The sequence below is a fragment of the Oncorhynchus gorbuscha genome, unplaced genomic scaffold (assembly GCF_021184085.1).
Source record: "Oncorhynchus gorbuscha isolate QuinsamMale2020 ecotype Even-year unplaced genomic scaffold, OgorEven_v1.0 Un_scaffold_1523, whole genome shotgun sequence".
Lineage (NCBI taxonomy): Eukaryota > Metazoa > Chordata > Actinopteri > Salmoniformes > Salmonidae > Oncorhynchus > Oncorhynchus gorbuscha.
Window position 1 is genome coordinate 52,034 of NW_025746275.1, and position 9,828 is coordinate 61,861.

The 9,828-nt window shown below is 47.2% G+C and overlaps 1 protein-coding gene across 1 annotated transcript; it reads right to left on the reverse strand.

Annotated features, from left to right (window-relative positions):
- Positions 1 to 271: 271 nt before the first annotated feature.
- LOC124023172 (early growth response protein 1-B-like) lies at positions 272 to 3,311 on the reverse strand. Its single transcript, XM_046337704.1, has 2 exons — positions 2,938 to 3,311; positions 272 to 2,659 (listed from the first exon to the last, which is right to left on the reverse strand). Exons 1-2 carry the CDS (start codon positions 3,059 to 3,061, stop codon positions 1,458 to 1,460), a joined length of 1,326 nt encoding a protein of 441 aa, XP_046193660.1. The 5' UTR covers positions 3,062 to 3,311; the 3' UTR covers positions 272 to 1,457.
- Between the last annotated feature and the right edge of the window lie 6,517 nt (positions 3,312 to 9,828).

Consider the following 9,828-nt stretch of genomic DNA (forward strand, 5'->3'; position numbering starts at 1 on the left):
AGTCCTATATGCCTATAGTCTATCTGCTGTGTAGGTTAGTCCTATAGTCCTATAGTCTATCTGCTGTTTCTTTTTGATGGACCTTATTTGTGGCTGTTATTTGCCTTTTTATTGACTCAAAATAGTTTCATATAATAAGTTGCAACAATGGATCTGTAGTACTTGTCAGACAGTAGGGGGCGCTATAGGCGTGCGAGACACGCAGGGTGTGTGTGTACTGAATAAAGTAGATAATCGATAGAAACTTCTCACGTGTCATTTCACTGTTTTTTAATTCATAACCATCATGCCACAAAATAACACAAGGTCTTCCATGTATAACCGAAACAGATCTGCGTTTCATGCCTCAGACAAGACAAGAGTTTAGCAGTCGAACTAATTGTACGTAAACGCACAGCAATGTGTGCTACTTGGTTCATCAACTACAATGTTGAATATTGTTTTGTTTTTTTCCCCCGGTGAGTCTTGTATGAATGTAGAAAGTACAATCAAACTCCAAGACCCCTGATATTAATTACCATTAACCACCGGTGTGAGAGAAGCAACGAGAGCCACCTACCCCGGGAACAATCTATCGGTTAGAGAAATGATGTCATAATACATCCGTGACTGTTCAACGTTCTTATGGAAGTTCCGGAAGAATATAGAGAATGTTTATCACAGGAAAGAGGACGTTTCAAATATAAAATATATATATATATATATATAGACATACAGGTAGAAAAATACAATTGAGAGAATAGAATATAAATAATGTTTTGGTTATGAAGATTTCAAATATATATTTCGAATGATAAAATATAGGCTTATATGGTCAACATCAAGGCTAGAAATGTGATTCGAAGTAGAGAAAAGTTACATTTCAACTCCTAACATTAGAGATTTATATAATAAAATATACATCAACACATCAATGTAAAACTATATCATGCAATGTTGCACAAAAAAACTCAAACTCTGACAACTGTACCAGTTTACAATCAGAACTGTCGAGTGACAAAACGTGTGCTGTATGTTTCAGTCTGTTCGGATTGACAGACAAGGAGCTGTCCACTCACAGAGGTGCTGAAACCAACGAATCCTCTCGTAGTTCAACGGTTTCTGTTCTCCGCTGTTTAGCACAACATATAGTCAAACAGACAGATATAATGTCAACGACAACGTACCAGAGAAGTTCTAAAATAGTTCCACGTCCAACCGACAAGACGAGATTATTTTCTTTCTCCCGTTGAAACTTTTCCACCATTTTTCAACCGATGGCCCGTTTTGAAGTCAACACCTCCAACTGAACCGGGCCAATAGCCAACGTTAGCAGGCAGATGGAACCAACCGAAGCCAGTAGAACCAACCGAAGCCAGTAGAACCAACCGAAGCCAGTAGAACCAAACAGAAGCCTTCTAAAGAGCAGGTTTAAACTCAGGGCCACGAAGCCCAGCTTTAGAGAGTTAGAGTTCAGTTCAAACTCCACCGGGGAAAGCCAGATGATAGGCTGCCATCATCTGAGCTTTCAGCTGCTGCTTCACGTGCACACGTCCGTGCCTCTTCCTCTCGTCGCTGCGCGCGAACCGCTTCCCGCACACCTCGCAAGAGAAAGGTTTCTCTCCAGTGTGCGTGCGCGTGTGCGTGGTCAGGTGGTCGCTCCTGCTGAAACTGCGCAGGCAGATTGCGCACTGGAACGGCTTGTGGCCCGTGTGGATGCGCACGTGGCGGTTGAGCTCGTCGGAGCGTGAGAAACGCCTCTCACAGCCGATTATTGGACACGGGAACGGCTTCACCTTCACGGCCCCGGTGCTGGAGCGGGCCGCCGCTTTACTTGCTCCAGCGGTGGCGTGCACGCCCCTGCTCCTCGGGAACACGCTGGGCAGCAGGGAGGAGAGGATGGCATCCAGGGAGGAGGAGGAGAGAGAGGCGGTGAAGGCCGCCAGGTCGCTACATGCGTCCAGCTGCTGCGGCCCTGAGGCCCCAGTCTGGAACTCTAGAGGCTCCGTTTTGACCAGAAAGCTATCGTTGGCGTAGCTCCCGTTAACAGGTACATTCTGAGCCCAGTCTCCCACGTAGCACGGCTCCTGTTTGATGATACACTCTGTCTTAATGTCAGTTAGCAGCAGAGAGTCCAGAAGCTCCTTTACATCTACCTGGTCCAGAGACTGACCAGACAGCGGGAACAGCTGCTCCAAGCTACCCGGGGAGAAGGCATCCTGACCAGGGTGGGAGAAGTGGTCGTTGTCGCAGCTGCTGTTGAACTCGTTCTTGACCACCACAGGGGCAGCGGTGGGAGTCTGAATATCCACCCCGGAAGAAGGAGAAGGAATCTCGGTCAGATCCTGACTCCAGTATCCGCTGGAGACAGACTCCATGGAGGGAGAGTAAATAGGGGGAGAGGCAACGCTGATGGCCGAGCAGGGTGTGGCAGAGACGGGGAGGGAGGCAGACGGAGTCTCGCTGTTCGCCGGGTCCTCCACCGTGCAGATCCCAACTATCTCCGTGATCATGTTGAGCAGGGCTTCTGTGCTGCAGGGTGGCACCGTGCCCGGTAATGGCTCAGTGTAGAAGCTCCCGGTGTAGGCAAGAGGAGGCGACAGGCTGTCTGAGGAACAGTCATTCAGGTCGGAGAAGAAATCTGAATCAGACCCATCGGTCCCCGGGGATAACACACAACCTGAGAGAGAGAGAGAGACAACACAACTGCGGTTATTATCGTTATATAAACTGATAGGCTACATTAGCAAAGGCAGCAAGCATTGGGTGAAGAGGGACTGCATGGCATTACATAAGTAACATATTATTGAACAAGATGTAATTATAGCCTATGTATTTTTGACTACAAAACAATTGCACAATAGCTACTAGAGAATACATTAGCATTCTTTATGAGTTATGTATTCAAATGTTATTGATCCTTGTAACCAGGGGATTAGAATCTAGAGAGAAACCCACCTTGCTGTGCTGGAGATCCGACATCAGAGTCTGTACCGTCACTGCCTGAGCTGACACTGTCCACCCATGCGCTGCACGCGTCCTCGAACTCTGACATGAAGATGTCTTCCTCTGTGAACAGCATGTTAACGGATCCGGTAAAGGTCTCGATAAAACGAGAGGGAAAACGTTAGCTAAATTTCTGTTTATTAAAAGCTAGGTCCAAGGGTAATTAATCAATTAATCAATTAAAATGATTGATCAATCTCCAAACAGATAATGAAATTAGTCTTCGATTAAATGTGGGGAATCCCTTGGAAAGGTGAGGAGTGTGGAAGGTAAGACCTTTGCTGAATGGTTGCTGTATTCCGTTATTCCGATAGATGTGTCTGAATGATAAGGTTTACTCTGCACCTCTCCATTTTATACTTTTCTGGCTGCTAGGTAACCCCTCCTCCCGCCATTGGTTCTACGTCCATGAGGATTCCCCCGCTGCGTAGCATCATGCCCAAACATGGACAGAGGATATGACGCAGGGTATCCCCCTGCCTTATAAGGACACACGGGTGTGTGACATAAAATAGGGATTCTCTTGAAGCTCTGTGTTCTATGCTGAAACCCGCCCACCCGCCGAGCCCAGAGCAGAGCCCGGCGTGCGCAAGAGTGATTACACAACACATAGCGGGTTAAACCTACATGTCGGTTTGAAGGGCGTGCTACTGCGCATGCAGGTGAAGAGTAATGATGACCATTTAGAGGAATAAAACACATTCCGTTTCCCCTTCATGCAACACAGATAGGAACACAGGTTACACACTACTGGATATTACGCACTACTGGATATTTGTTTATGAAAACAAAAGCATCATAGACATCTGTCCCACGTTATAATTAGCATCTGGTCAACAGGAATGAATCACCTGCATGTTATTATGAGCATCACTGGGCTTGTGTGTGTTTGTGTTGTGTGTTTGTGTTTTGTGTTTGTGTGCGCACCGTGGCGCAGTGGAAACAGGACCCGGTGCCTCTGATGGGATTGGTGGGGGATCTGCTGCGGGAATGTGAGAAATCCAGAAGATATTCCTCCGTGTAAACTGCTGTAATGACAATATGCATTTAGTTGAATGAGCCCTGATCTCGGGTTGGAATGGACGTCTGTTGGCATTAATGTCTGTCTTCACCGCGTTTGGTTGTAGCTCAGTCTCACAGCTCAGTCTCACAGCGTTTGATTGTAGCTCAGTCTCACAGCTCAGTCTCACAGCGTTTGGTTGTAGCTCAGTCTCACAGCTCAGTCTCACAGCGTTTGATTGTAGCTCAGTCTCACAGCTCAGTCTCACAGCGTTTGGTTGTAGCTCAGTCTCACAGCTCAGTCTCACAGCGTTTGATTGTAGCTCAGTCTCACAGCTCAGTCTCACAGCGTTTGGTTGTAGCTCAGTCTCACAGCTCAGTCTCACAGCGTTTGGTTGTAGCTCAGTCTCACAGCTCAGTCTCACAGCGTTTGGTTGTAGCTCAGTCTCACAGCTCAGTCTCACAGCTCAGTCTCACAGCGTTTGGTTGTAGCTCAGTCTCACAGCTCAGTCTCACAGCTCAGTCTCACAGCGTTTGGTTGTAGCTCAGTCTCACAGCGTTTGGTTGTAGCTCAGTCTCACAGCGTTTGGTTGTAGCTCAGTCTCACAGCTCAGTCTCACAGCTCAGTCTCACAGCTCAGTCTCACAGCGTTTGGTTGTAGCTCAGTCTCACAGCTCAGTCTCACAGCTCAGTCTCACAGCGTTTGGCTGCAGCTCAGTCTCACAGCGTTTGGTTGCAGCTCAGTCTCACAGCATTTGGTTGTAGCTCAGTCTCACAGCTCAGTCTCACAGCTCAGTTTCACAGCGTTTGGTTGTAGCTCAGTCTCACAGCTCAGTCTCACAGCTCAGTCTCACAGCTCAGTCTCACAGCGTTTGGTTGTAGCTCAGTCTCACAGCTCAGTCTCACAGCTCAGTCTCACAGTGTTTGGTTGTAGGTAGCTCAGTCTCACAGCTCAGTCTCACAGCTCAGTCTCACACCTCAGTCTCACAGCGTTTGGCTGCAGCTCAGTCTCACAGCGTTTGGTTGCAGCTCAGTCTCACAGCGTTTGGTTGTAGCTCAGTCTCACAGCCCAGTCTCACAGCTCAGTCTCACAGCATTTGGTTGCAGCTCAGTCTCACAGCTCAGTCTCACAGCTCAGTCTCACAGCGTTTGGTTGCAGCTCAGTCTCACAGCTCAGTCTCACAGCTCAGTCTCACAGCGTTTGGTTGTAGCTCAGTCTCACAGCTCAGTCTCACAGCGTTTGGTTGCAGCTCAGTCTCACAGCCTCAGTCTCACAGCTCAGTCTCACAGCTCAGTCTCACAGCTCAGTCTCACAGCGTTTGGTTGCAGCTCAGTCTCACAGCGTTTGGTTGTAGCTCAGTCTCACAGCTCAGTCTCACAGCGTTTGGTTGTAGCTCAGTCTCACAGCTCAGTCTCACAGCGTTTGGTTGCAGCTCAGTCTCACAGCTCAGTCTCACAGCTCGGTCTCACAGCTCAGTCTCACAGCGTTTGGTTGCAGCTCAGTCTCACAGCGTTTGGTTGTAGCTCAGTCTCACAGCTCAGTCTCACAGCTCAGTCTCACAGCTCAGTCTCACAGCTCAGTCTCAGCGTTTGGTTGCAGCTCAGTCTCACAGCTCAGTCTCACAGCTCAGTCTCAGCTCAGCGTTTGGTTGCAGCTCAGTCTCACAGCTCAGTCTCACAGCTCAGTCTCACAGCTCGTTTGGTTGTCTCACTGCTCAGTCTCACAGCGTTTGGTTGCAGCTCAGTCTCACAGCTCAGTCTCACAGCTCAGTCTCACAGCGTTTGGTTGCAGCTCAGTCTCACAGCGTTTGGTTGTAGCTCAGTCTCACAGCTCAGTCTCACAGCTCAGTCTCACAGCGTTTGGTTGTAGCTTCAGTCTCACAGCTCAGTCTCACAGCTCAGTCTCACAGCGTTTGGTTGCAGCTCAGTCTCACAGCTCAGCTCAGTCTCACAGCTCAGTCTCACAGCTCAGTCTCACAGCGTTTGGTTGCAGCTCAGTCTCACAGCGTTTGGTTGTAGCTCAGTCTCACAGCGTTTGGTTGTAGCTCAGTCTCACAGCTCAGTCTCACAGCTCAGTCTCACAGCGTTTGGTTGTAGCTCAGTCTCACAGCTCAGTCTCACAGCGTTTGGTTGTAGCTCAGTCTCACAGCTCAGTCTCACAGCGTTTGGTTGTAGCTCAGTCTCACAGCGTTTGGTTGTAGCTCAGTCTCACAGCTCAGTCTCACAGCGTTTGGTTGTAGCTCAGTCTCACAGCTCAGTCTCACAGCGTTTGGTTGTAGCTCAGTCTCACAGCGTTTGGTTGTAGCTCAGTCTCACAGCTCAGTCTCACAGCTCAGTCTCACAGCGTTTGGTTGTAGCTCAGTCTCACAGTGTTTGGCTGCAGCTCAGTCTTCACGTTCAGAACCATAGGCAGCGCACTGGACATGCAACATGCTACAAGGAAGCGCAGACGTGTGTTTGTGTGTGCTGTCTGCTGTGTGTGTGTGTGTGTGTGTGTGTGTGTGTGTGTGTGTGTGTGTGTGTGTGTGTGTGTGTGTGTGTGTGTGTGTGTCTGTGTGTGCTGTGTCTGTGTGTGTGTGTCTGCTGTGTGTGTGTGTGTGTGTGTGTTAGAGAGACAGAGAGAGAGAGAGAACCTCAGAGGTTTGGTGATGCGCTCAGTTTTATCTGCAGAATGCTTCATTCCATTAGAAGGAGATGCATGGAACAGACATGTAACTCTGAATGATGTGTCAAACTGGAAGCAATGCGTTATACAGTCAGCCAGCCGAACTAAACATACACATCATATTTATTTTAAATTTTAAACACCGTTCTGACTCGTGCACCATTGAGGACTGCTGCACACAGCGTGTCGTGAGAAAAGAGCTTTCCGTATCGTTTTGTCTCCTCTTGAAATATGTAGAAGTATGTACAGGGAGTAGAAGTATGTACAGGGAGTAGAAGTATGTACAGGGAGTAGAATCCTGGATCTATTGTTGCATCATAATGCGACACTACTCCCCATCGGTGGGTCTCCCCCTCTCTCTCCTCACCGGATGTCAGCCGCATGGTGCGTGACGATATCACGGGCTCAGTGATTTTGCAATCAATTTATTGACTGCACGGACTCGGTTAATTAAAACCCAATTGAATAGTTACCCTGCAACTGTTAACTTAATAACAATCACGCGGCTTAATATAGAACATACTTTGTGTAAACGGTTATTGCTTCATACGACACCGATTTGGTCCACCCGGGACAGACATCGCATAAAGGCAACCTAATGGTGCTTTGGAAAATGCGCGCGACACACCGTGTTTGAAGTCTCGATTACTGAATCTGCAGACACGCTCTTTGAAAGTGATGCAAGCTCAGTTTTGAGATCGTGGTGGATTTCCGGATTCGCTCTCCATGGAGCTGCTTACACAACTCAGATAGTTTAGAGTAAATCGATTCACAGTTTCACTGACTATATATGAACGTCCTCTATTCATTAGACACCGCTATTTGGCTAAATCTGCATATAAGACAAGTCTTTTAAACGTTACATTAAAAGCCCAACTCAGCAGCAAACTAATAACTAGCCTCCACATAGCAACGCTGCATGTTGCCTAGGCTGCAGCCCTTCCTTTACACGAACACAAAAGAGCTGACAACCTGTGTCTTCCCACCACCCCGACAGAGTGCTGAGAGAGTGACAGATTGACTAATAACAGCCCTGTCCAGTCAGTGTTTTAATAATACTAGCCAATCATATTGTCAGGAGGAGACCATACAAGAGGAGGTTAGATAAACTATTGACGCTCAATTACGCAACTTCTACGTGACACCCTAATTGACAGGTGTAACGTCAAAAAAAAAAACACCCCAAACTGTCAAGGAGATAAAAGGACTGAAAACCCACTTGGATCGATTTAAGAATAGCTGAGGAGCACATTAAACGTTTTTTTTTGTTGTTGCTTAAAATAGAAAGATTTCCCTCATTATTATTATTACATCATTCAGTTGTGACGTGTTTTTGGATTCTCTCTGAAGGGGAATGTTCCAATTCTAGAAGCAGAACCATTTGGGAGTTCTAATATAGGAGAGAGAGAGAGGAGCTGTGACATTCTAGAAGCAGAACCATCTGGGAGTTCTAATATTGGAGAGAGAGAGAGGAGCTGTGACATTCTAGAAGCAGAATCATCTGGGAGTTCTAATATAGGAGAGAGAGAGAGGAGCTGTGACATTCTAGAAGCAGAACCATCTGGGAGTTCTAATATAGGAGAGAGAGAGAGGAGCTGTGACATTCTAGAAGCAGAACCATCTGGGAGTTCTAATATAGGAGAGAGAGAGAGGAGCTGTGACATTCTAGAAGCAGAACCATCTGGGAGTTCTAATATAGGAGAGAGAGAGGAGCTGTGACATTCTAGAAGCAGAACCATCTGGGAGTTCTAATATAGGAGAGAGAGAGAGGAGCTGTGACATTCTAGAAGCAGAACCATCTGGGAGTTCTAATATAGGAGAGAGAGAGAGGAGCTGTGACATTCTAGAAGCAGAACCATCTGGGAGTTCTAATATAGGAGAGAGAGAGAGGAGCTGTGACATTCTAGAAGCAGAACCATCTGGGAGTTCTAATATAGGAGAGAGAGGAGATGTGGCATGTGTGGAGGAGGGGTGGGAACAACTCAAAGGCTGTAACCATGGTGCTACTGGCAGGCGAAGAGTTCTTTCTCTTCCTTCTCCTAAAAACATGGAGACTATCAATACACACACACACACACACACACACACACACACACACACACACACACACACACACACACACACACACACACACACACACACACACACACACACACACACACACACACACACACACACACACACACCGTGTCATTGCGTCAATAGCAGAGCGTATGTAAGAGCCATGTCCTTGTGTCACTCTGGTCTCCAGCATGTATATCTATTCACTAACTGACAGAGCAGTCTGTCTCTATTCACTAACTGACAGACAGAGCAGTCTGTCTCTATTCACTAACTGACAGACAGAGCAGTCTGTCTCTATTCACTAACTGACAGACAGAGCAGTCTGTCTCTATTCACTAACTGACAGACAGAGCAGTCTGTCTCTATTCACTAACTGACAGACAGAGCAGTCTGTCTCTATTCACTAACTGGCAGACAGAGCAGTCTGTCTCTATTCACTAACTGACAGACAGAGCAGTCTGTCTCTATTCACTAACTGACAGACAGAGCAGTCAGAGCAGTCTCTATTCACTAACTGACAGACAGAGCAGTCTGTCTCTATTCACTAACTGACAGACAGAGCAGTCTGTCTCTATTCACTAACTGACAGACAGAGAGCAGTCTGTCTCTATTCACTAACTGACAGACAGAGCAGTCTGTCTCTATTCACTAACTGACAGACAGAGCAGTCTGTCTCTATTCACAAACTGACAGACAGAGCAGTCTGTCTCTATTCACTAACTGACAGACAGAGCAGTCTGTCTCTATTCACTAACTGACAGACAGAGCAGTCTGTCTCTATTCACTAACTGACAGACAGAGCAGTCTGTCTCTATTCACTAACTGACAGACAGAGCAGTCTGTCTCTATTCACTAACTGACAGACAGAGCAGTCTGTCTCTATTCACTAACTGACAGACAGAGCAGTCTGTCTCTATTCACTAACTGACAGACAGAGCAGTCTGTCTCTATTCACTAACTGACAGACAGAGCAGTCTGTCTCTATTCACTAACTGACAGACAGAGCAGTCTGTCTCTATTCACTAACTGACAGACAGAGCAGTCTGTCTCTATTCACTAACTGACAGACAGAGCAGTCTGTCTCTATTCACTAACTGACAGACAGAGCAGTCTGT

What these genes read in the sequence shown, in the direction of transcription:
- LOC124023172 (XM_046337704.1), bottom strand. Translation starts at nt 3,061, where the DNA reads ATGCTGTTCACAGAGGAAGACATCTTCATGTCAGAGTTCGAGGACGCG. An exon ending in CGGATCTCCAGCACAGCAAG is followed by an intron (nt 2,660 to 2,937) that starts GTGGGTTTCTCT and finishes TCTCTCTCTCAG; the next exon opens with GTTGTGTGTTATCCCCGGGG.